Consider the following 27,620-nt stretch of genomic DNA (forward strand, 5'->3'; position numbering starts at 1 on the left):
TGCAAGCAGCCTGGCTCCTACTACATTTAAACTGCAGAACCACAGAGAATTTGAAAGTGAAAGACAGCTTGGGAGAAAGTGACCATGAAATCATAGGAGTTCATGATTCTAAGGAAAGGAGAACAGCAAAACAGAGAACGTATTTCAGGAATGCAGATTTTAGTAAACTCAGAGAGCTGGTAGGTAAGGTCCCCTGGGAGACAAAGAGGAACAACAATTGAAGAGAGTTGGCAGCTTTTTAAAGGGACATTATTAAGGGCCCAAAAGCAAACCATTCCACTATGTAGGAAAGATGGAAAGCATGGCAGAAGACTACCTTGGATCAACCAGATCTTATATAATCTAAAAATCAAAAAGGAGTTGTATAAAAAGTGGAAACTAGGTCAAATTACAAAGGATGAATATAAGCAAACAACGCAGGTATGCAGGGGCAAGATTAGAACGGTAAAGGCACAAAACGAACTGAATCTAGCTAGAGACATACAGGGTAACAAGACGACATTGTACAAATGTATTACAAGAGGAAGACCAAGGACAGGGTAGGCTCAGTGAAGAGGGAGAAACAATAACAGGAAACTTGGGAATGGCAGAGGTGCTTAATGACTCCTTTGTTTTGGTTTTCACCAAGAGGACAGATGGTGACGGGATGCCTAACAGTGAATGCTAGTGGAAATGGGGTAGGGTTAGAAGTTAAAATAAAGAACAAGTTAAAAATTACTTAGAGAAGTTAGATGTCTGTAAGTCACGAGGGCCTGATGAAACGCATCCTAGAATACTCCAGGAGCTGATAGAGGAGGTATCTGAGCCTTTAGCGATCAGCTTTGAAAAGTCATGGAAGTCAGGAGAGATTCCAGAAGACTGGAAAAGAGCAAATCTAGTTCCCATCTATAAAAAGGGAAATAAGAACAACCCAGGACACTACAGACCAGTCAGTTGAACTTCTGTGCCAGGGAAGAGAATGGAGCAAGTAATTAAGGAGTTCATCTGCAAACATCTGGAAGATAATAAGGTGATAGGTAACAGCCAGTGTGGATTTGTAAAGAACACATCATGTCAAACCAATCTGCTAGCTTTCTCTGATAGGATATCAAGCCTTGTGGAAAAAGGAGAAGTGGTGGATGTGGTATACTTAGACTTTAGTAAAGCATCTGATATGGTCTTGCATGATCTTCTTATCGATAAACTAGGGAAATACAACGTACATGGGGCTACTGTAAGGTGGGTATGTAACTGCCTGGATAACCATTCACAGAGAGTAGTTCTGATCAGTTCACAATGATGCTGGTAGGACATAACAAGTGGGGTTCTGCAGGGGTCTGTTTTGGGACCGGTTCTGCTCAATATCTTCATCAACGATTTAGATGATGGTACAGAGTAGCAGTTCCCAACCGCCTGGCCGCAGACCTCTGGCTGCCAGGCCGCAGCACACCGCTCTCGCCTCGGCCGTTGGGAGGGGCGGGTCCTGCCCCGCCTCTCAGCTGAACAGCACCAGGAAGAGCAGGGTCTCCTCCTGGCCACAGAAGAACGCTTCCCCGCACTGCAGGAGGGTCACGCAAGTGCTCTTCCACAGCCAGGAGAGGACCCTGCGTTGCGCAGCGAACCACTCTTCTGTGGCCAGGAGGAAAGCCCAGCTCTGCTCAGAGCTGGTTGGCTGAGAAGCAGGGCAGAACATGCCTGTCCCAACAGCTGCAGTGGGAGAGGAGGCAATGGGCCGTGTACCCCAGCCTCGGCCCCCAGATCTGCCACCATCCGGGCAGCAGCACAGAGCTAGGTGAGGGGGACGGGGCAGGCACTGAGGGGGCTCAGGGGTGGAGCTAGTGCTGGGGGGCTCTGAAGGCAAAGCTAGTGGGGAGGCTCTGGGGGAAGGCTGGCACTGGGGGACTCTGGGGGAAGAGCTAATACTGGGGAAGGCTTGGGGGCGGGGGTTGATTGCAGAGGAGCTCTGGAAACAAGAGGCTGGTCCTGGGGGTTGTGGTGGGGGCTCAAGGGTCAGGAGGCTGATAATGGGGGGGATGCATTAACAGGAGTGTTGTGAACAAGACACAAGAAGAATTTCTTCCACTCTACTCTGTGCTAATTAGGCCTCAATTAGAATATTGTGTCCAGTTCTGGGCACCGCATTTCAAGAAAGATGTGGTGAAATCGGAGATGGCCCAGAGAAGAGCAACAAAAACAATCAAAGGCCTAGATAACATGACCTATGAGGGAAGACTGAAAGACTTGTGCTTCATTAGTTTAGACAACAGAAGACAGAAGGGACTTGATAGTAGTTCTCAAGTATCTAAAAAAAAACCAGTTACAAATTGTTCTCCTTAGCCTCTCATGATAGATCAAGAAGCAATGGGCTTAAACTGCAGCAAGGGAGGTTTAGGTTGGACATTAGGAAAAACTTCCTGTCAGGGTGATTAAACACTGGAAAAAATTGTCTAGGGAGCTTGTGGAATCTCCATCACTGGAGATATTCAAGAGCAGGTTGGACAGACATCTATCAGGGATGGTGTAGATGGTGGTTGGTCCTGCCATGAGGGCAGGGGACTGGACTTGATGATCTCTCGAGGTCCCTTCCAGTTCCAGTGATCTATGATTCTATGAAAATGTAGAGCGATCCCAGACCAACGTGAGCCAGGACTGAGCCAGGTTTGCTCAATCCTGGCTAGCGCCGGGTCCAGCAGCCCAGGACCTGCTCCTGCTTCTGCCACCTTGCTGCCTCCGATACAGAGTCAGCAAGGGAGTGGAGGAAAAACAAGTAGTCAATCTGACTACCCAATAAGACCAGGCTTATCAGGTAGTCGACTACTCAACTATTCACTTACATCCCTATTTTGAACCCCATTATACAATTATGGATGTTAAGTATCAGGCAGTGGACTAATCGAATAGTCAAAGCATTTTGCATCGACTATTCAATCAGTCGATAGGGTGCCTCCATCTTTGAAGTGTAGCACTAACCCTAAGGCTGTTGCTGCACTTCAAAGGCAAAAGTGCCGTATGGAGCCCGGAGTCACCTGGGGACTCGCTGACCCTGGGCTCTGTGCTTTGCAATGCCGAACGGGCTCCCCGGTGTTTCAAGGCGGCAGTGCTACCCTGAGCCTGGGGTCAGGTGAGAAGTACCTACTTCGTCCTGGGCTCCATGTGGTGGTGCCGCTTTGAAACTCCACATGAAGCCTGGGGACACCCCACCTGGCCCCGGGCTGCATGTGGCGTTTCAAAGTGACAGCGCCTCGTGGAGCCCGGGGTCTGGCCCCAGGCCTCAAGCAGTGCTGCCACTTTAAAGTACCCCCTCTTCGTCCCCCCACTTGGTACCTCTACCTGACAGAGTCAGCAAGGGGAAGGAAGCAACTAGTCAACTATCCTGTCAACTTAAGCATTTGCTTATCGGATAGTCAACTAGTCATTCACACCCCTATATACATAACATCCCTTAGCTATTAATTTCATTGGGCTTCCCCTAGTTCTTGTGTTATGTGAAGCACGAAATAACATTTCCCTATTCAGTTCCAGAGGGTTAGCCGTGTTAGTCTGTAACTTTAAAAACAATAAGTAGTCCTGTGGCACCTTAGAGACGAACGAAAATACATAGTATCATGAGTAAAACCCTCTTCAGATAAGCTGAAGGATAAATAACACAAACCGAGATATATAACAGCAAAAAAACCATCTGTCAGTTGTAGGACAGGTGCTAATTAGGCTAATTAAGTGGTCTGGAAGTGTCCCATTCTTCACTTCTGATGTAAAAAGGCAGTTTTTAATGGGAGAAGAGACTGGATTTACAATGCGACATCCACTTAATGTCTTTGTTCAAGCGCAGGGTAACAGTGTCAAATTCGTAGATGAATAACAATCCCACGCACCTCCCTATTCACTCTCTCTACACCAGTCATGATTTTATAGATCTGTACCATATCCCAACCACCACCACCCCAAGCCATCTCTTTTAAAAAGACTAGAACTTTTCAGCTTGTAAATCTCTTCTCATATAGAAGCAGTTCTATATCCGTAATCATCTTGTTGCCCTTCTCATAAAGAAGCGTTTGCATGGGGGATTTAGTCCACAATACCCGGGTTGGTTAGTTTCCGCAAGAACACAAGCGCTCAGTGACTATGATGGAAAGATCTCCAGAGTACATCCTCCAAGACACAAAGAGGAAGCAAAATATACCTGTTTTACCATAATCCTCATGAATCACAGTAGGGAATATCTCGTCACCCACAACTGCTGAGTTTCTCAAATCTTCTTCTCCCAACAAGAAAACTCCCTGCTAGCAGCAATCAGGTAAGATTTCAACTCCTTCAGTGACAGAAACAGAGCTTTAAAGTCATTTTGACTCCTTTATAGGCACACCACTACTCAACCACACTTAAGGCAATACAACCCTGATCCTTGAGCCAATTATTAAGAATGCAAATTGGCCTTATAAAAAACTTTTGCTAATTAATACGAAATCAATATTAACATGTCAAAACCTAAGATTTAAAACTAGACAGCACATAGTTTACTTTCCCAAACCTCTTTTACACCAGAGAATCTACAAGCCAAAGAGTCAGAGTCTAACTTCCCCCTTGGGCAGTTCTGAAACCTTGGTAGGAAGTGGACTATAAAGCCTCAAATGACTACCGCAAGTAGGGTAGGTGAACAAATTAGATGCTAATATTTACTAGCGAAGATAGCCCATTTGTTTTTAATCAAAAAAGAGATCGATAATCTGCATCCTGTGTAGTCTGCCTTTTAACCCCAGTAACCTCGTTAAATGAGCAGTCATAAAATATAGGGATCATTTAAAGATTAGCACACAAATCAGATGCTGAATGGAAATTTAAATAGCAGGACTTTTCTAGGCAATAAGCCCTAGATGCAATTTACAGAGTTCATCTAAAGTGCAGGAGTTACTATGAAAAAGGTTAACTCTTGTTCCCCTATTTACCTGGTCACAGTGCTCCAAGGAGCTCCTCCTTCAGTGAGGTTATCTCCTAGTGACTGAACTTTTCAGCAGTACTTTGATCACAACTCCCAGGATATGACAGACTTCAGGAGATACACATCGCTCTGAGTTTCCTAGCAAGGATCTCCACAAACATGCAACTAATTTGGAACTTCATTTCCCTGCACAAGGTCAGCAGCTGCTCTATTACTTGTTTTAAATAAAGGAACAGATTTGACACTTGCTGTGCCACTATTGATGACAGAAGAAATCCAAAACAGAAGTACAGACAGATGTGCCAGGAGAACTCAGCCCACAACTGAGGCAAAACTGGAAATCCCAGGGGTAAACGTTACAAAACTGCAATACCGCTTTGGTTAGAAAACTAAACACACTTAAGAAGATTGTGTATACATGTGGCTCAGCTTGTGGTTAGGAGGACAAAGGACAGGGGGTGGTTAATCCTGTGTGTGGCATTAACAAGCAAGAAAAATACAATGGCAAGATGTGCAAAAAGCCCTGAAGCAATTCATGAGCGGCAGACCCTAAGTGTCAATCAGATCAGCTGGGCAACCTAACACAAACAAGCATGGTACAGAAATAGCACAGCTGAGTCTATGAATGAAGTTTAAAAGCTTTGTTTACCTCAGCACGTGTGTGCAAAGCCAGGAGGATATTAGGGAGCTACAGCAGCAGCCCAATTTCCTTAACCTTAGGCCCACACACAAAAATCTGGGCAGATCTGTATCAGCAGAGCTTCACATATAGACAGATAAATGGGGGCAAGGAAGGCAGAAAGAGGTTTACCAGGAACCACACAATTAGTTTAAAGGGAGTATGCAGACCCATATAGCAGCTTTTAGGGGAAGAGGATGGGCAGATGTCCATCTGCAGGAACCCTCAGCCCAGCTTGCTAGGGAGGGAAGCCACATGCACCCACAGGGCCCTCCCCCACTCCCCACGGCCACAGTCCCACCTTTCTTGAACTCCTCCAGCATGGCATCAAGCTTGGTGTCATTGAAGACGAAGTGCAGAGGGTGGTTGTAGAAACGAGTGATAGTCTTGAGTGGGGTGCAGTCATCAGGGTCCACAAAAGCCAGGTCCTTAACAAAGAGCAGGTCCACAATGTTGGAGCGGTCACCCTCAAAGACAGGGATGCGGGTATAGCCACTCTCCATGATCTCAGACATGGTGTTGAAGTCCAGCACAGCCTCAGCAGCGATCATGAAGCAGTCTCGGAGTGGAGTCATCACATCTTCCACCGTCTTGGTGCGCAACTCCAGAGCCCCTTGGATGATGTTGAGCTCCTCCTTGACCAGGTCATTGTAAGGGTCGGTGACCCGCAGCATCTCGAGAAGCTTCTCACGATTGTAGACTGTGCCGATCTCCTGGCCCAGCACACAGTCCAGCAGCTTGCTGACTGGGTAAGAGGCCGGGAAGGTCATCATCATGAAGAACTTGGTGAGGAAGATGGTGTTGGCACCCACGGCCAAACCGTGACGGGAGCAGATGGCCTGCGGCACGATCTCACCGAAAATGACGATGCCAATGGTAGAGACCACCACGGCCACCAGCCCGGAGCCAGCAATGTCGTCCAGCAGGATGGTGAGCGTGGTGTTGACCAGCACGTTGCCCAGCAGCAAGGAACAGAGCAGGTAGTTGCCCTGGCGGCGCACGGGCTCGATGCGCTTGGCGTAGTTCTTCTCCTTGTCGGTGCCGCAGTTCTGCACGATGCGCAGCTCCATGGGGTCCAGGGCCATGAGGCCCAGGTTGAGGCCGCTGAACATGCCCGAGAGGCCGAGGAGCAGGGAGATGAAGATGACCTGCAGCCAGAAGGGCAGCAGGAACTTCTTCTCCTCCCCCACGATCATCTTGGTGTCCTCGCCGTCGTGGTAGATCCAGGTGGTCTCGGTCCAGGGCGGCGGGCCGGCGGGGCTCTCGCCCCCCACCAGCCCGCCCCCGGGGGGCCCGGCGGCCCCCAGCGCGGCGGGGGCCGAGACGGAGGTGCACAGGTAGTAGGACTTGCTCTTCTCCGTCTTGCGCAGGGGCTTGATCTCGATCTCGATGATGCCCGAGGTGCGGCGGTTGAGCACGATGTGCGGCAGGATGATGATGTCCGAGGTGCGGATGCCGCAGCGCTGCGGGGCGCTGCTCTCGGGCGGCCCGTCCTCCTGCTCGGCCGGCGGCCGCCCGCCCCGCCGCTGCTCGTGCTCGGTGAAGGCGATGCGGGACCAGGTCTCGTTGTTGATGTTCTGCCCGTAGACCCGCAGCTTGACCCGCGTGCGCTCGCTCACCCGCAGCGCGCCCCCCTCCATGAAGGAGACGTCGTCCGTGTCCTCCAGCCGCAGCCCGATGATCACCGTCTCCTCCGCGTCGCCGGCGGCCGGGGGCTGCTCGCCCAGGCAGCCGCTGAGGAGCAGCAGCAGCAGCAGCACCCGCGCCCCCCGGCCGCCCCCCGCGGGCAGCGCGGCCGAGCCCAGCGCCATCTTGAGTCAGGGATCAGACCCGCCGGGGCCGCACATCGCGGGGCGGCTGCATCCCGCGGCGGCGGCGGTTGGCCGCGAGAGCTGACAGGCGGCGACTGCCGGGCCCTGAGGGGAGCCGCGGCAACCCCTACCCCGGGGGACGGGCGCCGGCCGCGCGCGCGGCCAATCAGCGCCGGCGCGCGGCGGCCGGGCGGGGCGCGGGAGCCGGCCGCCGGCCAATGGCGAGGCGCCAGGGGCGGGGCCGCCGCCGGAGCCGGCCCCCACCCCCCTGCCCGCTGGGTTCCCAACCGGCGAGCGCGTGACTCTTGTGTGTATGCGAGAGGGGGCGGGGGCGGGGCCACCGGAGCGTTGCGAGCCAATGGGAGAGGCCGCCTGCCTCCGGGGGTGGAGACTGGCAGGGGAGCCACCAATGAGCGGGCGAGCGCTCACCTCCTCCCCCACTTGCGCGCGCTCTTCCGCGGGTCTAGCGGCCAGGTGGAGCTGGCGCGTGCTTGCTGGGGTCCCGGCGTGGACGCCGCAGCGGCAGGGCCCGGGCAGCCACCCGACTTCGCCGCGCTCCGCGAGCTGGCGAGGGAAGGGCACCTCTCGGTGCTTCGTGTGCAGGCGCGCGTGCACCCCGCCGCCCGCCCAGTCCTGCCGCCGTGCACCTGCAGCGCCTCCCATGCAGCTCCGTGCACCTGCAGCAGCTCCCTGCACGTGCGCCCCACTGCATCCCCCTCGTGCTGCACCCGCAGCTCCACGCAACTGTAGTGGATGCTTTTGTGCTCGTGCATGCACCGCTAAATCCAGGCCCTAACCCCCCGCTTACAGCGACTGAGAGAACTACTAGCTGGTGCTAATGGATCTATGTCTGTGTAGAACCGGGGGTGGGTCTTCTCCCTTTCCACCTGCGAACTACTGGCTCTTATCAGCCTCTTGTCACTGTTCGGTCTTTAAGATGCCACCAGACTGTTGTGTTTTAAGTTTTTCTCCTTACAGACTAACTTGGCTTCCCCTCTGAAACTTATCTACTCACTGTCTCTTTTTTTTCTTCATCCCCTCCATTTTTGTTTCCTTCTTCACCCCCCCCCCCTTCCTCCCTTCTTACCTTATTTATTCTTGAAGCTGGACTTCTAACGCTCCTATCATCTGAAGTACCACCCACGAAAGCTTGTGATAATTAAGGTGCTTTAAGACTCTTTGTTTTTCTAAGTTTTTCTTGTTACAGACTAATTCGGCTACCCCCTGAAGCTTTTGAGATAGTACATATGGGCTTTACAGGGCTCCCCACCTCTGTCCTTGGAGTTGGGCAGATGTAATTTCCCTCTCCAGGGGCAGGGAGGATACTCACCTAGCTGCCCTAAATAGGTACCCCCAGCATACAGGCAGATTTAAATGTACAGCAGAGTGCTATGCCCCTGCTCTGCCCGTGCTCCCATAGTTATGTCTAGCATGTTAGCTGGATGAGACAGCTAGTATTACTATGTCTATCACAGCTGGGAATCACATTATACTCTCTCCCCCTCCCCCCCCTTAATAACTGGCTTTGTGCAATCATCTGTTTAGAAAATCTCAGGCTACGTCTACACTGCAGGCTTCTTTCTTTGCACAAGAGTTCTGCCATGTGTTTTTGTGCAAGAGCATCCATGACTGTGTGGATGTGCTCTTGCACAAGAAAGCTCTGATGGCCATTTTAACCATAAGGGTTTCTTGTGCAAGAAACCCCTATTGCCCGTCCACACTGCCTTCTTGCGCAAGAGGGCTTATTCCTTGTGGGCAAAGGAATAACTCTTATGCAACAAGCCTTCCGTTCTGACGCTTTACTGTAAATTTACTTGCACAAGAACACACATGCAGTGTAGATGTTCCGCACGTTTTTGTGCAAGAATGGCAGTTCTTGCACAAGAAGCCTGCAGTGTAGATGTAGCCTCAGTGTATATTGCACTAAAGCCTTTGCAATAGGCGCTGCTGCATTGGGAGCTTAAACTTAGACCAGGACTGGGCAAAATATGGCCTGCAGGCCAGAGGCAGCCACCAGAGCTAGCCTGCCATCCAGTGAGAGCCTTGGCCAGGCTCCCTGCCTGACCCATCCCTGCACACTGCTCAGAGCAACCAGTTGCGGGAGCCTATGCATTTCTGAGCACCACCCTGAGCAATGGGGAAGAAAGACTTCACGCATTGCTCTGCCCATAGCACAATCTCACAGATCCCATTGACTGGAAACTGGCCAATGGGAGCAGCCTGTTTGCAGTTCAGGCAGTGCACAAAGTACACCCTCCCTTTGCTCGCAGTAGGAAGAACAGCATAGGGCCCCCACAGCCAACCCCTCTCAGTGGTATATGGAGATATGGTGGGCAGAGATACTGTCTGAAGGACCTGCTGGTTGGGAGTCCCTAAGCACCCCCTGGCCATAGCCTGCCTCTAGTACCCCAGCCCTCTGCTCCCCATATCCCCATCCCCTGCACCCAGCTCCTCCATCCAGACCCCCTCCCAGACCCAGCACCCCAATTCCTTCCCCTGGGTCACAACCCAAACCTCTTCTGCCTCTCCTGTTACCCTGCCCCAAGTCACAACCTCCTCCCAGAGCCTGCACCCGCTCCTTCATCCCAATCCCCTGCCCCTGGTCACAACCCCCTCCTTTACCTAAACTCCCTCCCAGACCTCATGCCCCCTCCAGGACCATAATCCCACATCCCCAAGCGCCCTTCTGCACCCAACCTTCATCCCTGACCCTCCAGCCTCCTCCTTTAATATCATGGAAGGGTGTGGCCCTTGACCACTTACCAAATTCTTGGCATGCCCCCTCATCAAAAATTATTGCCCACCCCTGACCTAGACCATGGATCACCTGCTGTAGTGAGGGTTAATAGCTTTTGAAGATCTAGTTCTCTAGCCCAGAAACTGTGTTATGGCGAGGTGGCTCCCCCTAGTGGCAACAGAAAGTATTTAGCCCCACGAGTAACATACCTAACGCCTATGTAGCATGATCTCTGCCGGATAAAGAAACCCAAGCAGAGGGGAAGAAACTTGACTAAGGTCGCATAGCTTGCGCTGGAAATATCTCCGCACCTAAGAACTTTGTTCCACTGGAACAAACCAGGGTAGTTGCTTTCTCAAGGCAGATCTACTATCTCAGGGCTCCAAAGAGAGCAATTCCACAGCAGGAAGCTGTTCTCACAAGGCCATCCTGGCCCCACGTTCAAAACCTCCTGCAGGTCTATCCTGTGAGGATGTGTTGGTACCACTTGCAACTGGCCTCAAACGCGAGGGCAAGAAAAAGAATCAGCATACTGCTACAATTCTTATCACAGTACAGTAGTGCCCAGGGGACCTTCATTTCTTCCTGAGCTGCCAATCTCAGGGCTGCAGGGTTCATTTCTTCAGTCAGTGATAGCCTCCAACATTACCAGCTGGGCTTTTTGTCATATCCCCAGGTGATTTCTGGGAGGGACTGAAGTCATCCAACGCCATCTGCTCCATGGACGAGGAATGAGTCTTTATCGAGATCTCTGTTTAGCACGTTGTTCATGGGGCAGCTGTGGTGCTGCACAAGGTGAGTAGCAGCCTGAACAGGACAACTTGGAGCAGGGCTGATCTGGTGCTTCCCGAGCACTCTGCTTCTACATTGCACCCATTGGAGTATGCTGTCAATTTAAACAGTGATGCCTTCGGAGCAAAGACCGACTCATAATATCTATGTGGACAGGGCCTAGCACAATAAGGCTCCACTCCTAATTGGGGCTTCCAGCCGCTGCTGTAGTGTTATACCTCTAATAATTACTAATGATAAAAGTCAAATCAGATGACACAAAGGAATCAATCATACTGCAGATAAGAAACCACAATATTCAACCAGCCCCAGAATTACTATTTAGTGAAGTTGAGCACTAAATACAATGGTTCGGGTGGCAACATCTAACACAAATTGTATATAATAACTGCTCATATTTGTTTAGATCCAGTTTTAAATGGCAACCTCAACCCACACTGTAAATTCCAAATTCAGCTGCTTGTAATGAGATTTTAGTGAACTCTCATACATAATTATATTCAGCATTTTAATAAGTTGTAGGTTAGCTTCACTGAAATGAACATTTATTTCCCGTAAGTGCTGCCTGTGAACATGGTTGGTTTGGCAGTTCTGGTGAGTGAATCTCTCCATTTAACCAGTAAATGCTGAGTTCGCATTTAAGCTTAGTCATCGGATGCAGTATAGACATGAAATAGTTGGAGCCTAAGAAATACATTCCCATATACTAGCCAACAGTGATAACAAAAGACTGCTCATTTGCAGGTATGAAGGGTCTAATATTCATTTAGCTTTGAGAGGTTTCCAGTCACTTCCTGCCAAGCTATTATCAGCAGGCACAAGACCAGTGACAAGATTTCTAATCCCAACCACTGTACACAAGAGAGGTCAGGCCGCTATCAAGCCCTTGAAGCAATGAATCCAACATCCCACTGGTAGGTCTCTCCTTAGTCTCCTCTTGCGCTTTCTCCCTTTCTCTTCCATGGTGTCTCATGTGCTGTTCATCTCACACACACTGGACCTGGTCACTGTTCCTCCTTGGCTGTTCTGTTTCTCTTCCCATGGGAACCTAACTGCTGTCCCAGCCAGTCTTCAAACCTCTCATTCCCATCTCTTGCCGTTCCAAGGGCCCAATGCAGCCTCCCAACTGCCATTCCCAGAAATGTCTCAACTGCCCAATTCAAACGTACTCTGCTCCCAGATTGTAGCCCGTCACCCTCGCCTGCCACTTCTTAGTCCCACAATTCAAAACAGTTCTTAGCTGCCACTCATTACACCTCAGATTCCACGGCCAGGCTGAGATCCCCCACTTTGGGTTGAAACTCTCAAATATTCCCTACCAGCTGCCCAAATCATCCTTTCAACTACCCCCTTCAGCGGCTCAGTTCAAACAGCCCAATTCCCCAGCTGCTCCCTCCCCTGCCTGATTCCACAGAAGCTTCTCCATTCCAACTCTGCCCCCGCCCCCCCTGGTCATGTCTCTTGCCCTCGTACAAACTGCGTTTCAGTTGGCAAATGCAACCTCCCATTTGACCAGTTCAAACTGCTAAGCAGCCCTTTGGTTGCAGAGTCACATCCTTTCTTTCATTCAAGGGGCATCTCCTGAAACAGCATGCTGGCTTTTTTAACAGCAGTACAGGAAAAGCACATGATTCCAGCCTTCTCCTATTATTTATCCATTAGGACTCAGGCTTAAATTAATTGACCGTTGTAATTCGTTTTCTGGAACAGGTTTATTTTGCAACACATTAATTTCCTGATCCTATTTACAGATGGCTTTGGGACATTCCCTATAAACCCTCTGCCTGTTTCATGGATCACAAAGGTATTACAGGTTTAGTGCAGCTATAATTTCACCACACCCATTGGCTGTGTCCAGACTCAGGGGTTTTTTCGAAAAAAGTAGCCTTTTTTCGAAAAAACCTCACCTGCGTCCAGACTCAAGCCGCGTTCTTTTGAAATTAAATCGAAAGAACGCGGCTTTTCTTTCAATGGCGGTAAACCTCATTTCACGAGGAAGAACGCCTTCTTTCGAAAGTTCCTCTTTCGAAAGAAGGTGTTCTTCAATGTAAATAGGGCTTCTTCGAAAGAGAGCATCCAGACTCACTGGATGCTTTCTTTCGAAAAAGCAAGCCGCTTTTTCGAAAGTTCAACGTGCAGTCTAGACGCTCTCTTTCGAAAGAGGCTTGCAGTCTAGACATAGCCATTGAGTGCTCTCCCCTACCCCCCTCCCACACACACACAAAGGAATTGAAAAGGAACCTCCTGCTTTAATGAGAACATGCGCGATAACATGGGCGGCAGGAGCAGAACTGGACAATCTTCACTGACCAGTGTTGGCTAAAATCTTTTTTTTTTTTTTTAAGACTTCGGTGACATTCATTAAATGGGAGGAGGCAGGGATGGTAAGGTCTCCCTCATGACCTTGAGCACAGTGATAAGGGAACCCAACTGAGACAACGATTTTCAATTCTCCCCTCTGCCCCTACTTCCACACCAAGAATAAGCATAACCTGGTACGCAGCTCAGATGATGGGTTGAGGACTTCATCCATCTTGGAAGGGCAATATGGACCAATGGGGCAGCTCACTAAAGCCAGGAAGGCAAGAACTGGCACAGCCAGTGGCTCAGTTCCCTGTTTGTCAAACATCTGGAAGAGAAAGATCCATCCACTTATTAAAATTACAGTACGTTATACTGCACGCTCGCCCTCCCGCCGGTATCATTACCTGGCACATAGTGGAAGGACACAAGAGGAAGCTGAATGCATCCCACCAGCCCGGATTGAGAAGAACATTGGGAATTCATTGGAAAGATCATGTCACGATGTGATGTTGCACCACAAGGGTCATAGTATCATAGAATCATAGAATAATAGGACTGGAAGGGACCTCGAGAGGTCATCGAGTCCAGCCCCCCGCCCTCAAGGCAGGACCAAGCTCCGTCTACACCATCCCTGACACATGTCTATCTAACCTGTTCTTAAATATCTCCAGAGAGGGAGATTCCACCACCTCCCTTGGCAATTTATTCCAATATTTGACCACCCTGACAGTTAGGAATTTTTTCCTAATGTCCAATCTAAACCTCCCCTGCTGCACTTTAAGCCCATTACTCCTTGTCCTGTCCTCAGAAACCAAGAGGAACAAATTTTCTCCTTCCTCCTTGTGACACCCTTTTAGATATTTGAAAACCGCTATCATGTCCCCCCATAATCTTCTTTTTTCCAAACTAAACAAGCCCAGTTCATGAAGCCTAGCTTCATAGGTCATGTTCTCTAAACCTTTAATAATTCTTGTCGCTCTTCTCTGTACCCTTTCCAATTTCTCCACATCTTTCTTGAAATGTGGCGCCCAGAACTGGACACAGTACTCCAGCTGAGGCCTAACTAGTGCAGAGTAGAGCGGCAGAATGACTTCATGAGTTTTGCTTACAACACACCTGTTGATACAACCTAGAATCATATTTGCTTTTTTTGCAACAGCATCACACTGTTGACTCATATTCAACTTGTGGTCCACTATGACCCCTAGATCCCTTTCCGCCATGCTCCTTCCTAGACAGTCGCTTCCCATCTTGTATGTATGGCACTGATTGTTCCTTCCTAAGTGGAGCACTTTGCATTTCTCTTTATTAAACCTCATCCTGTTTACCTCTGACCATTTCTCTAACTTGCTAAGGTCATTTTGAATTATGTCCCTATCCTCCAAAGAAGTTGCAACCCCACCCAGTTTGGTATCATCTGCAAACTTAATAAGCATACTCTCTATCCCAATATCTACATCACTGATGAAGATATTGAACAGTACGGGTCCCAAAACAGACCCTTGCGGAACTCCACTTGTTATCCCTTTCCAGCAGGATTTAGCACCGTTAACAACAACTCTCTGACTACGGTTATCCAGCCAATTATGCACCCACCTTATCGTGGCCCTATCTAAGTTATATTTGCCTAGTTTATCAATAAGAATATCATGCGAGACCGTATCAAATGCCTTACTAAAGTCTAGGTATATGACATCCACCGCTTCTCCCTTATCCACAAGGCTCGTTATCCTATCAAAGAAAGCTATCAGATTAGTTTGGCATGACTTGTTCTTCACAAACCCATGCTGGCTATTCCGTATCACTTTATTACCTTCCAAGTGTTTGCACATGATTTCCTTAATTACCTGCTCCATTATCTTCCCTGGGACAGACGTTAAACTGACCGGTCTGTAGTTTCCTGGGTTGTTCTTATTCCCCTTTTTATAGATGGGCACAATATTTGCCCTTTTCCAGTCTTCTGGAATCTCCCCTGTCTGCCATGATTTTTCATAGCTAAAGGCTCAGATACCTCCTCTATCAGCTCCTTGAGTATCCTGGGATGCATTTCATCAGGACCTGGTGACTTGCTGACATCTAACTTTCCTAAGTGATTTTTAACTTGTTCTTTGTGTATCCTATCTTCTAAACTTACCCTCTCTCTGCTTGTATTCACTACGTTAGGCACACCTCCAGACTTCTCGGTGAAGACCGAAACAAAGACGTCATTGAGCATCTCTGCCATTTCCAAGTTTCCTGTTACTGCTTCTCCCTCCTCACTAAGTAGTGGGCCTACCCTGTCCTTGGTCTTCCTCTTGCTTTTAATGTATTTATAAAAGGTCTTCTTGTTTCCCTTTATGCCTGTAGCTAGTTTGATCTCATTTTGTGCCCTTGCTTTTCTAATCTTGCCCCTGCATTCCCGTGTTGCTTGCCTATATTCATCCTTTGTTATTTGTCCTAGTTTCCATTTTTATATGACTCCTTTTTTATTTTGAGATCATGCAAGATCTCCTTGTTAAGCCAAGCTGGTCTTTTGCCATATTTTCTATCTTTCCTACACAGAGGAATTGTTTGCTTTTGGGCCCTTAACAACGTCCCTTTGAAATACTTCCAACTCTCCTCAGTTGTTTTTCCCTTCAGTCTTGCTTCCCATGGCACCTTACCTACAAGTTCTCTGAGCTTATCAAAATCTGCCTTCCTGAAATCCATTACCTCAATTGTGCTGGTCTCCCTTCTACCTTTCCTTAAGATCATGAACTCTATTATTTCATGATCACTGTCCCCTATACTGTCTTCCACTTTCAAGTTCTCAACTAGTTCCTCCCTATTTGTTAAAACCAAATCCAGAACAGCTTCTCCTCTGGTAGCTTTTTCAACCTTCTGAAACAGAAAGTTGTCTCAAATGCAGTCCAGAAACTTATTGGATAGCCTGTGCCCCGCTGTGTTAGTTTCCCAACATATGTCTGGATAGTTGAAGTCCCCCATCACCACCAAATCTTGGGCTTTGGATAGTTTTGTTAATTGTTTAAAAAAGGCCTCATCCACCTCTTCCACCTGGTTAGGTGGCCTGTAGTAGACTCCTAGCATGATATCACCCTCGTTTTTTACCCCTTTTAGCTTAACCCAGAGACTCTCTACACAGCTATCTCCTACGTTCATCTCCACTTCAGTCCAAGTGTGTACATTTTTAATATACAAGGCAACCCCTCCTCCCTTTTTTCCCTGTCTGTCCTTCCTGAGGGTCAGTAGGTCAGGAACTCAGACAGCTATGGTATTTCAGCCATGCCAGCCAGATTCCCTGTGGCAGAAGCACAAGGGACATCTCAGCTTGGCTCTCACCTGGAGAGAAGGCACGGAGGATGAAGCCTGACCTATCAAAGGACAATACCAAAGGATGCTACTATCATGGAGACAATGATGGAGTCAGATATGTTGCCCTGGGCAGACAGCAATGGGGAAAATGGATAGCCTCACGTGTCACAGTGTCTAGAAAAGCAAAAGCTGATGCAGAGAAGGGATTTGAACATAGGTCTCCACCATTGTAGGAGAATGCCCTAAAGACTGGCCTATAGCGTAGCCTGAGGCAAGTATCTGCGGGAAAGCCCCACATTCAAATCCCTGTCCCATATCAGGCGGTAGTGTGGGGTAGGGGAGGAAAAAGGCCACAAATTCAACATAGATCTTTCAGATCCCAGGTGAGTGCCCTAACCACGGAGCTAAAGGTTATAAGAGCAGCAGCTACCCCACTCTTTAGTTTGTAGGCATCTCGTCAAGTTGGCCGATTCGCCAGTGTTGCTTCGGATCAAACTGATTTATTTTATTTTGTTTTTTGCAATGGCTACCCGCTCCCCCCTCCCCCAATGGAGAAATATGCTGTGGTTGTAATTGCTAAATGCTTTGTGTTTCCATAACTGGAAGGAAGAAGAGTAAATGTTACCTTTGGAATCCATCCATCTGTGACAGATTAGTTACTTTCAAGCAGTAGCAGCCTTGTTTGGCTACTCCCAGGTCGGCGTAGCTATCCGACAATCCCTCTCATTACATTCCCATCAGAGCTTTTGTGTGTCATTACAAAGAAGTAATTAAAAATTAACCTGCCGGGTTCCCAGCTCCATGCCCCCACTCTGCTCCCTGCGGTGCACATGCCCCCACACCCCACATGACATTTCTTTTCCTTTGGCATTCCTACGGCCCAAGCATCAAATATTGATGAAGAGCGCGTCTCTGGTGCAGGCTTTTTAGCAGAGGGACCAGGGTGAAGCTGCCCAGGACATCTCCCCTGATCATATTAGATTGAACCGCATATGCCAAGAATTACCATAAACAGAGCAAGCTTTTTATCTCCCCCAGGAGGTGGACTCAAAGGCTCCACATGCTGTCTGCAGGTATTATGTTTAATACATTAATATATAACATGGCTGAAAATAGAACATTAGGCCTCCATTCAGGAAAGCACTAGGCAGAACTTTAATTACGTGCTTAAGTTCCATTGACTTGAATGAGCAGGGATGTGTCTATGAACCAGGGACTTAAAAAAGAAGCACCATCACCGCCTTAACTAAAGCTTCTACCACAATCGCTGCAATCTGAGAACGAGAGGATAAGTCCATTGCTGCCAAAGGCTGTATGGCTGCCATATGCCGCCCTGCAATGACTGACTCTCCATTATCTATTAGCAATACAGGGCCTATGACCCACAGTTTGGCAACAGATTACCAGACAGTCCCTTACAATGTTTAGCATTTCTACCCTATCCGCCACCGGAGGAACATACTTCACTTTTCAATCCTAAGTCTCACAGTGCCCGTGAAGTAGGCAAGTGTCATTAGCTCCATTTAACCAGCTGTAAAACAAGAGACAGAGAAGTTCGGTGGCGTGGTAAAGATCCTACAGCAGAAGCCCGGCTCTAGCTACTCCAGGATGGTTACACCAAAGTACCTCGATGAGGCGAGAGCATCATGGAGATGCCCTGAAGTCCCACTCCTCTGGAAAGGGGGTAAAACAGGAGGCATGCTTTGAGCTATAGCCATCTATTAGCCAAAACTGGTGGGCTTGGTCCCTGTCCGTTATGGGCCGTCACTGCACCGCGAATCCTATGCGAGAGGCGATGTGTGTACCTGGAGGAGAGCGAGGGAGCCCTCCCAGAAGAAGGGCGTGGTGCTTTGGTCTGGTAGAAGGGAATGTGGTGCAAGATGCCAATATCCTCAAGGGTTCCTGAAAGGCCGCACTTGTGTAGATTACAGAAAGAAGCCAGATGAGTAGCTGTACAAAGGCAGGAAACTTGGCAGATCTTCTACTAGGGATGCTAATTGCTAATAATACCGGTAAGCATGAGGCTTACTGGTTAATCAGCCCACGCCCATTAACTCCGGCAGTGGCTAGCAAGCCGCGGTGGGCCCAGTAGTGGGACCATGCTGGGGCCAGTGGTGGGACTCCAGAGCCATAGCTGTGACAGGGTTAGGCAGCAGGACTTAGGTCAACACAGGTAACTGGTTAAGCGTTACTGTTTCATTGGTTAACTTTGGACATCCCTATTATCTGTGAGTTCCTCCCATAGGATCGATGGGGAAAGATCTCAACCAATGAAAGCTTCTGCAGTCGGCGTCCCAAGTGCCAACCGGCCCACCTGGTCTCACAACTTTAGTCCCTGAAGAATTCTAAGGAGAGGTCCCGTGTGCTCATTTCCAGGGGATGCGCCTTGAATTTGACACCCACCAGTGCAAGGGGAACCAGCACAGTTCTGTGAACCGCTTCTTCCCAGTTCTCCCCAAAAGGCCAGCAGTCAGCAGACAGACAAAGTGATGCAAATGCCCTGGCATTTAGCTGTGGCCTTTTTACCTATGCACGGTGGGCAGGGGGCTGGAGTTGCTTAGGGTGCTGCTAGCAATAGGGGAGCTCAAAAGCTCTGGTGGGATTTCATTACTTTTTAATGAACTCAGTTTCACAGGCAGGAAGAGGCTCAAATCTGCTCTTTCATTCTCCCTCCAAAGATTTCCTTTGATGGCAAAAAGGACAGTGAATATACCAGCAGGGCTGCGGGGGTTTTGCAACACATTTATGAGACTAGCAAAAGAAGGGAAAAGTTTGGGATGGTGTATTAATTGCTGATATCGGGACTTTGACCACATTATCAATAGGTGAATTGGAGAAATACAAAACACTATTGTCCCTTACACTGATCTCACTTATTGCCTCCTAAAAAATTCCCACCATCATTTGCCAGCAATGTACTCAGAAATCACGCCCCCACCGCTGAAGTGTAGCCTGGCAAGGCACAGCAGAGAGTTAACAGTGCAGCAACAAGGCACCTTAAGAAAGGAAGAGATCTGTGGGGCCTGTACTAGTTATGTCCGTTAGACACAGCCAGGAAACTAGTATCAGACCCGCCTCATGGTCAGCACCTCCACTTTAAGTCTTTGCTGGCAGGCATCAGACACAAAACCAGCTTGGGACCTTGTGGTCTGTGCCTGGGTTTCCCCGCTACCAGTTCCAGGCATCTCAGGCCAAGTCTACACTGCAGGGCGATGGTCGGCTTAAAGTAGGCGACTCTGCACCTTAAGCCGAGCTTGGCACCATCTCCACAGCGGGAAGTCGACGGGAGAAACACTCCCATTGACTTCTCTTACTCCGTGTGACAGCAAGGAATTCCAACACTGACGGGGTCCCCTCTGCAGTCGACTGAACAGGTCTTTACTAGTAAAGACCCACTACATCAAACCCCAGAAGATCGATCACCAGAGCGTGGATCCTCCAGTAACCGAAGACGTGGCCTACGTCTCCCACATCATAAAGGCCAGCCCCCTTCCAGGCAGAACAAAGTCCCACAAGCCAATCCGTCGTCCGGCAAGCTGTGGGTCCCCAGGCTAACTCCAGGCTCAATAGCCCTGCCACCATGACCCTCCCTCTACCCTGGTTCCAGGCCAGGGACCCTGTAGCAAGCTGAGAAAAATCTACTTCTATTGCTCCTCTTCCCTTTGCTTCAATTACCTGGAGCACTTCCTGCTTCGGCCCACAGCCTCTCTAGACCCCTTTCCTACACCCCACTGCTGACCCTACTCACTGCAGACCTCCCCTACGAGCCTGCAGAGCAGGCTGCCTCTGGCAGAAAGCCTCAGGACACACCCCCGGGGAGGCAGTTAACCATGCACAGACGGGATGAGCACAGCACCCAGCCCCGGTCACCTCATCAGCACACTGAGGCGGTAGCCATGCAGAGGGAAGAGCGCCACCTTCCACATCACTGTGACCGCTTCAGACACCACCTGGATTTTCCTTAATGGCCTCCCCTCCGCCTACCTGCTCAGCCCAACTCAGCTGGGGATCAAAGCCTGGAGGGCAGATGGGTGTAGCTAGGGAAGTATTTGACATGCATTACTGTTTACCACATTCAGCTCAACAAGCCTCTCTGTCTTCTTTCCTTAGTGCAGGGGTGGGGAACCTAAGGCCTGGGGGCTGGATGTAGCCCCTGGCTTGCCTGGATTTGGCCCCTGAGGCTTAGGGCTCCCCCTGTCCAGCATTGGGAAGCCCATGCTGGTGCTCTAGTCCTCTCACCGCCACCATGGGGCTGGAGCGCACAAAATCTACTAGCCCAGACCCCTCCCCCCCCGGCTCTGGTGTGGAAGGGGAATGTGGAGAGCATCTTCCTCCTTCTCACTTTGTGTACAGCTCCTGACTAATTTATTCAGTGGGTCAGTGGCCCCCGACCCAGAAAAAGGTTCCCCACCCGCCTTTGTGGGATGCGACCAGAATGTCACAGACTCCCAAACCGGTTCCTATAATCCCCTATTTGTGCCTGTCACAGCCAGCCAGCCACATGTGCACGCAGGAACCAGGCAGCCCCACGCTAGCCACGTTCGGCTGGACGTGTTGCGATGGCCGGGGTAAGCGCACGGTGCCGCCTAGTGTCTTTCAGTTAGTGGTGCTCTGTGAGGCGGTGCTCTGGTTTCTGGTGGGGTGGATTCTACACAGCGGTCCGATCAAGCTGTAAACATTCAAGATGGAAAATGGGATTTATGAGGAAGGGGGCTGGGAGGTGAAACGCTTCGCTGCTGTGGTGAGGAATTAGGTGTAAGCGTGACAGCATCTAACTGGTCCACTCTCCTAGCACCCACATGGGTAAGCAACTCCTCCTGGAGCTGACTGGCGGGCTGTTGTGGGGTGAGACCGTGGCTATGGCAGGGGAGTGCAAAGCTGTCCCTTAACACTGACCACCAAGGCACTGACTAATGAATGATGCACAGAGTTAGGCACATGCTTACATGCTCTCCTGAATCAGGTCCTCACTCAGTGGAGAACAAGAGCTCTCCCCAGCCCCTATATTCCCACCGTCACGGAGAGAGGAAAACCCAGAGCTCACAGAACTCGGCAGGGCGTTTCTCCTGATGTTCCTCTTCTCTTCTCAGCTTCCCCATTGCTCAGGCAATTTCTTCCTTCTCTCCCTCTTTCACTCTTCACACCCTTCCTGCTGCTTTTCATTACCGTTTTGAGGCCAGTAATGTTAGTGCAATGTTCTCACCAGGGCAGTGACGCTTTTCACCTCCCTGCCACGTTTCTTATAAATCCCATTTCCTATCTTGTATTTTTACTGCTCAGTCGAACAGCTGTTTAAACAGCCTCCTTTGCATTCCTCTTCCCTAGCTGCTCCCGTTTCTCTCCTCCTCGGCGGGTCCTGCCAGTCCCACCACCCTCTTTTCATCTTTTCTCTTTCTCTGCCTGCGACCACCCCCTTCAAACCGCCCCATCCCCAAGCCTTCTGCTCCCCACATTCCCTGCCATAAAAACAAGTAGTCCCGTGTCACCTTAGAGACTAACAAAAATATATAGTACCATAAGCTCCCACTTCTTCAGAGGCGTTGGAGTGGAAGTTATGGAACTTATATTTCCCGTCTACTGCAACTTCCACTCCCACTTCTCTGCCTTAAGCCATTCAAGGAGACTTCGCAGGTTACAACTGCTGCCCACAGTATATTATTCCAAGATTAGCACCTGAGCTGGACTTCATCAGGGAGATGGTGCTTCTCAGCAGCCCATCCTCTTGGCCACGTCTTCCTAGGGCTGCCTTCCAAAGTTGCATGACTGTCACTCAGACCCAAAATTAACAGCTGTGCAGCCAATTAACCAGTCTTCAGACCATGAACTTCACAGATCCGTACACAGCGGAAACGTTCCAGACACCCTTACCACTGGTGGGGCTACTAGCCAGCCACACACACATCCTCAGGGAATATTTGTAATCTGTCTCCCTAGTATTCCCAATGGGTGGCAGCGCTAGGAAGCAATGAACAGCAAGAGTCACAGGGAGAGAAAGGAAAACGCACCAATGAATTCCCAACCGCTGGGCAAACCAGGATGTTGGGCCTAACGGGGGTCAGGGCTTGGTGCATCTTCTTGCTCAGCAGGCTGCAGTCCTAACTTTATGAAAGTCCGCAGGAGTGACTCACCCCAGTGCTGCAGTTCTCTCCTGGAGTGCAAGCCACCCCTGGCCACAGTGTGTTGGCTGGGCAGCAGAGGGTGCAGGGATATGCTCTGGAAGCAGCTGGCCAGACCTCTTCTCTGCTTCACCAGCTATCCTGGTTAAGACGGAGCATGGCTCCAACAGCTCGCAAAGGTCTTACCTGACAGGTGATCCAGGCTCGATGGGCAGAGGAAAATGCAGCTTTGGAAGGGAGGCCCGTTGCCTGGCAGAGAAAGGGGCATACTGGGAAGAGGCTGGGCAAAGCTCTCTGGGAACTGCCATGTCCAGCGGTGCTTCGGCTTGTGGGTTGGGCACTCCTTGGCATGCCCTGCCTCACTGCTGCGCGGTGGGGGGATGGCAGAGGACTCCAGCCAGGGACCTGCCCAGGCAGAAGCCCCAGGAAACCCTGGCTGTGGGGCTCAGAAGTGGAATCTGCTCACTCAGGGGCAGCTCTCCTTAACATCTACTGGCCCAGCCGCTCGGTGCGGTTCAAAAGTGTGTTCCTTTCACCAGAGTTGGTCCGACAAATGACATTACCTCACCTCCCTTGTCTCTCACATTGCTGGTTCGTAGGCAGTTTGTGAAGCACTGTAAGCAGCAGTACTAGCACCCCGCCAGCTAATTTCCCATTTTGTAGTGGTGCATGTGATTTCTCCTTCTAAAGGGAGGCACTTTGCACTTTCCTTTCGAGCATTTCAAGTTGCAGAATTCAGACCCATTCCCCAGGTTTTCACGGTTGTTTGGAATTCGAAGCCTGTCCTCAAAAATGCTTCCCGTGCCCCCATTCGCGATCCTCTGCAAACATTACAAGCATGCCTTCCACTCCATTCCCCGCATCGTTCATGAAAATATCGAATGGCACTGGACCCAGAGCTGACTGCTGTGGGACCCTCTAGAGATCCCCCTCACTCTGGCAGAGTATGGCCTTTCAGCCAGCCGCGCACCCACCTTACAGCAATGTCATCCAAACCCCACTACCTTCGACTGCTGGTGAGAATGGGGGGTGGGACTGTGTCAGAAGCCTTGCTAAAATCAAGAGCTATCTGTGACATAGTGGGGGGAACTTGCTGGTTTCTATGGGTCTGTGGTAACCCCACTGGCTGCCGCCGGTACCACAGCCCAGAAGGACAGGGATGGGTCATTATGCAAAGGGATCTCTCAACCGGTCCGACCAGCTAACCCCCATGGAGAGGAATAAAGGAAGGTGGATGCTGCCCTGGCTAGGGGCCAGGGCTGGAGGGGAGTGAGTTAGTTTCTGTCTGGGACCATGGAGGAAGCAGTCTCAGCAACAGGCTGGGGGGTTTAGAAGCCGAGACCCCCCCCCATATCAAGGGGGGCTGAGGCATCCTAGACCTGCCCTGTAACCTGATGACATCTGTGCTGTGCTGTATCCTGAAGAAGCAATAAACCACCTCTAGTCTACTGGCTGGTGGAGTCTGTTCGTGCCATTCCGGGGGTGCAGGAGGCGGGGGAACCCCAACGCGTCGTCACACTATCTTCTTGACAGCCAACGAGATAGGACGGGGAGGGGGGGGACAGACCATGGCGGTGATGACAAGAAGCTTATGGGTGATGTGACTGAGATGAGGCGGCCAGGGGAGGGATGCAAAGAAAGGGACGACAGTCCAAGTGCTGGGAAACGGTCATTGTTCTGAGCAGACACAAGCAGGGAAGCCTGCACGCCACCAGGCTAGAGGAAAGGCTGTTGCCATAACCGAGATGTGACAGGAGGGGGACGTTTAGCTGCATGGAGGGAGGGCAAAGGCCATAGCTCAGAGACGTTCTGTTAAGGAAGAATCTGCAAGATTTAGAGCATCTGAGCGAGAGGACAGGGAGAGGACTCCTTGGATCTAGGCCTATGCTGCCCATCCTTCCAAGGGCAGTCGATTGGGTGGGGAATCTCTGTTCCAAATTGTAAACAGCCAATTCTGCATGGACCTTGGAGATTGTAAGGGCCCTTTCCAAGTAAGGAGCTCGCCCACTGTCTTGGGCCAAAGCGTTCCCTCTCACTGTACGGCTGGGCACCAGTCGCTGCCAGTCTCCACCCAAGAGGCAGCTGCAATTCCATGGTGATGTATATATGGTAGAACCCCACTGATCTCCATACCCCGCCACTCACACTCATGAAAGGTGCCTCTGCCCAGCTTTCTGCCAGGATTTACTAGCGGGGTCTTCCCAATAAAGCCTGCTCCTAGTAGCATTTTATGACCCCCATGGAAGTCAACGCTCAGCGCCTTTCAGGATTTGGCCCCCTTCTTTAAGGCACATGCCTTACGACACTTGGCTCACTTAATCTGAGCTTTCCCGGTCATCTGAAATTTGCCTCCATTTCCCTCCTCTCTTGTGCCTTCCCATCTTCTTGTCAGCTAGATGGTCCCTGCTGAGAGCGGAATTAGGAGCTCCACACACGCTCACCGTGTCGTGCGCCTGTAACCGCCACCAGGCGGATCTGAACCAGGGATCTCTGCAGCTTAGTATTGGAGCCTCTGACCTTTGAGCGCAAAGCCACCTGGCTCTCCCAGGCTGTAGCGGTCTCTTGTTGCTGTGGTCTAGGTGCCACTGCACGGGACAGCAAACCACACGAGCTGTGCGTGTTACACTCCGATTCCGGTGTAACCTGCGCTGGCTGCTGCATCCGGTCTTGCTCCATGCTGCGCAAGGTTCAGCGCTTCACCCCGGCCCAAGTGAATGAATGAGCTCCGAGGTCTGGCATTTGCAAAGCATCATGGGAGAGAAAGCACTCTGTACCTGGTAACAATATTCTTCCTGTCGAGAGTCCTGCTGTAATCGGTGCAGCCTCTGGGCTGTACGTGGCCCTGGGCTTACACCCACATTAACCACTCCACGGTGAGGCTGCAGCGGCTGTTCTCTCCTCACACAGCTCTGCAGAATTACCACGGGCAGGAGGACAGCTGCATGCCTTGTAGCCAGCAAGGTCTTGACGCTCCCAGCCCTTCGCATGTGGCGTATTACCTGCCTGGCAGCGAGGTGATTGATTTGTTGCTGAGGCCTCCGTTAATGCGATTTCTGGCTCCCGCAGCCCCCAAAACAGGCAGCGGCTTTGCGGGACTTTTCCATGTGCACTGAGGGTGCGGGGGGAGAGATCAGCAGCACTTCGCCATGTCACTTTGTGGCCGCCAGGTGGCAGCCTGGGCATATCTCTCTCTCTCTCCCCCGCCCCCAGGGGCTAGCTGCACTGACACAGCTGCCAGGTTTGGATCCTTGGGCTTCTTCCACAAGCCCGACTCTCCCAAAACCATTTACACTAACGGGCCCATCTGCCCTGCGCTTGCCATGAGCAATGCGGGGGGGGGAGGGTTTCCTGCATCCCAGCAGCGGCCCCCTTCGACGCTGCGACACGTTACCGCCCACGGATGGGAACGGAAGGAGCGATGTAGCACCAGAGCCTTGTGCTTTTTCCAGGGTTCCCCTCCAACCACCCACGCGCCGCCAGTGCTGGAGCCCTCGGGCAAGCCCTAAAGCGCTCCAAGTGTTAGAGGGGTCACAGCCGCCCATGGCCCAGTTACAATCTCCTCCCCCCTGCACCTGCAGAAACACCCGCCGCGTGTGGGCCAAGAGACCCAGGAAGCTCCCAGGACGCGGGGGGTAGCACGGTTCTCATAGGTGGCCGATGCTAGAAGGCGCTGGCATCCGGGGGAGACACCGTTTGTAAGTCCAACCCGCCTCAGGCCCCCGCAGCCAGGAAAGGAAGGGCAGTCTTCTATCAGCCCTACTTCCTGAGCAACCCCCGCAAGAGACGGAGGGCTCTCAGCTCCCACCCGCTTCCCCGCCAGGGCGCTCGGTCCCTCCCCACGGGGAGCAGGGAGATGGGACCTGCTCCTGGACTAGCAGTGGGACTAGCCCCAGGCCCCTTCCTGTCTCAGGTGCCTCTGCTGCGTCTCTCCTCCACCCCGCCGCGCTGCATGAGATTTACTGGCTGCTGGACGCTGCCGCGGAGCACGTTGCCCCTTCGTACCCGTGGCTGGGGCCAGCTTTCACCATCCCCTGCTCGCCGCCGCCACCGAAAGAGGATCCCTCCCCTGCTCGGCGCCTCTCGCCCCCACGGTAAAGGCAGCGGTTGCATTGGAAAGGCCAGATCTGTAGCCACCCACCTCATCCTGGGCCACAAGGAGCGGCCAGGAGCCCGCCAGCTCAGAGTGCCCAATGGGCTCATGCCCGATCATAGTCCCCTCCTTTCTGTGGGGTAGAGGCAACCCAGCCCCTGTGGGAGGGAGGAAAGCCACGCCAAGGGGCTGCCCAGCACAGTGGGGGCCGCCTGCTTCCCCAGCACACAGAGGGGCTCGAGGAGCAGACTGGACCTGTGCTTCCCGCATGGGCAAGCCAAGGAGAGGGAACAGCGAAAGCCTGAAGGCAGGGACCAGCTCCAGGGCCACGCTGCAGTCCGGGATGAGCCTGTTCACACAGGCTGGGCCCTGGGTCAAGGCTTGGCTGCTCTCACATCGCCCCAGGAAACAATCTGGTCCCTTGGGCCTGTACTAAGACAGACAAAGCACCGATCACTTTCATATCCTGGCGGCTCACTGGGTCCCATCAGATTTTCCTCGGGGCCTGAACTGAGGCGGGTTGTCTCTGAAAAATTAACCCAATAAACCTGCTGTCTTCCGACTGCAGCCGTGCCCAGGGCTGGGGGACGACTGGTTTATTCTGCTGCCCCGCACGGTGCTTCGAAGCCGGGACGCGCTGAGCCTCGTTACCTACGCTATTCATTTGCACCTGCGGTTCCGCGGCAAGGAACCAAAGCGGCTCCGACTCTTCCGTCTCCGCGCTGGGCTCAGCTTTTCAGGAGCAGCCTTTGGGGCCGCAGCAGCCAGCCGGCTTGGGCGCAGGGCCCTTGGCTTCCTGGCGCCCCACGAACTGGAAGGGGTCGAGGATCTTCTCCTGCGGCGAGGAAACAAACCAAACCCTGGGTCAGAATTACAGGGGCCACA

General features: G+C 51.3%; 2 protein-coding genes across 7 annotated transcripts in view; both read right to left on the bottom strand.

The window, feature by feature from the left end:
• The window catches only part of CNNM2 (cyclin and CBS domain divalent metal cation transport mediator 2), a 226,621-nt gene extending 219,015 nt beyond the window's left edge, over positions 1-7,606 (bottom strand). For 2 of the 3 annotated variants that reach the window (XM_075935558.2, XM_075935556.2), the window contains exon 1: positions 5,896-7,606. In XM_075935558.2, the coding sequence (XP_075791673.2) occupies positions 5,896-7,405 (1,510 nt within the window). In that variant the 5' untranslated portion in view covers positions 7,406-7,606. The remainder of the gene's footprint in view (positions 1-5,895) is intronic. The other variant, XM_006120865.4, reaches the window with a different exon arrangement.
• Positions 7,607-12,627: 5,021 nt separating this feature from the next.
• Positions 12,628-27,620, bottom strand: part of AS3MT (arsenite methyltransferase) — a 42,492-nt gene continuing 27,499 nt past the window's right edge. For 2 of the 4 annotated variants that reach the window (XR_012905735.2, XM_075935555.2), the window contains one exon: positions 27,288-27,570. Coding sequence is in view for 1 of the 4 variants with exons in the window: in XM_075935555.2 (XP_075791670.2) it covers positions 27,472-27,570 (99 nt within the window). In the remaining 3 variants the exon portion in view is untranslated. Of the gene's footprint in view, positions 13,564-27,287; positions 27,571-27,620 lie in introns of those variants that run through there. The other 2 variants (XR_012905734.2, XR_012905733.2) reach the window with 2 other exon arrangements.

Source organism: Pelodiscus sinensis, chromosome 8, assembly GCF_052426305.1.
Source record: "Pelodiscus sinensis isolate ZL-2025 chromosome 8, ASM5242630v1, whole genome shotgun sequence".
NCBI classification, from domain to species: domain Eukaryota; kingdom Metazoa; phylum Chordata; order Testudines; family Trionychidae; genus Pelodiscus; species Pelodiscus sinensis.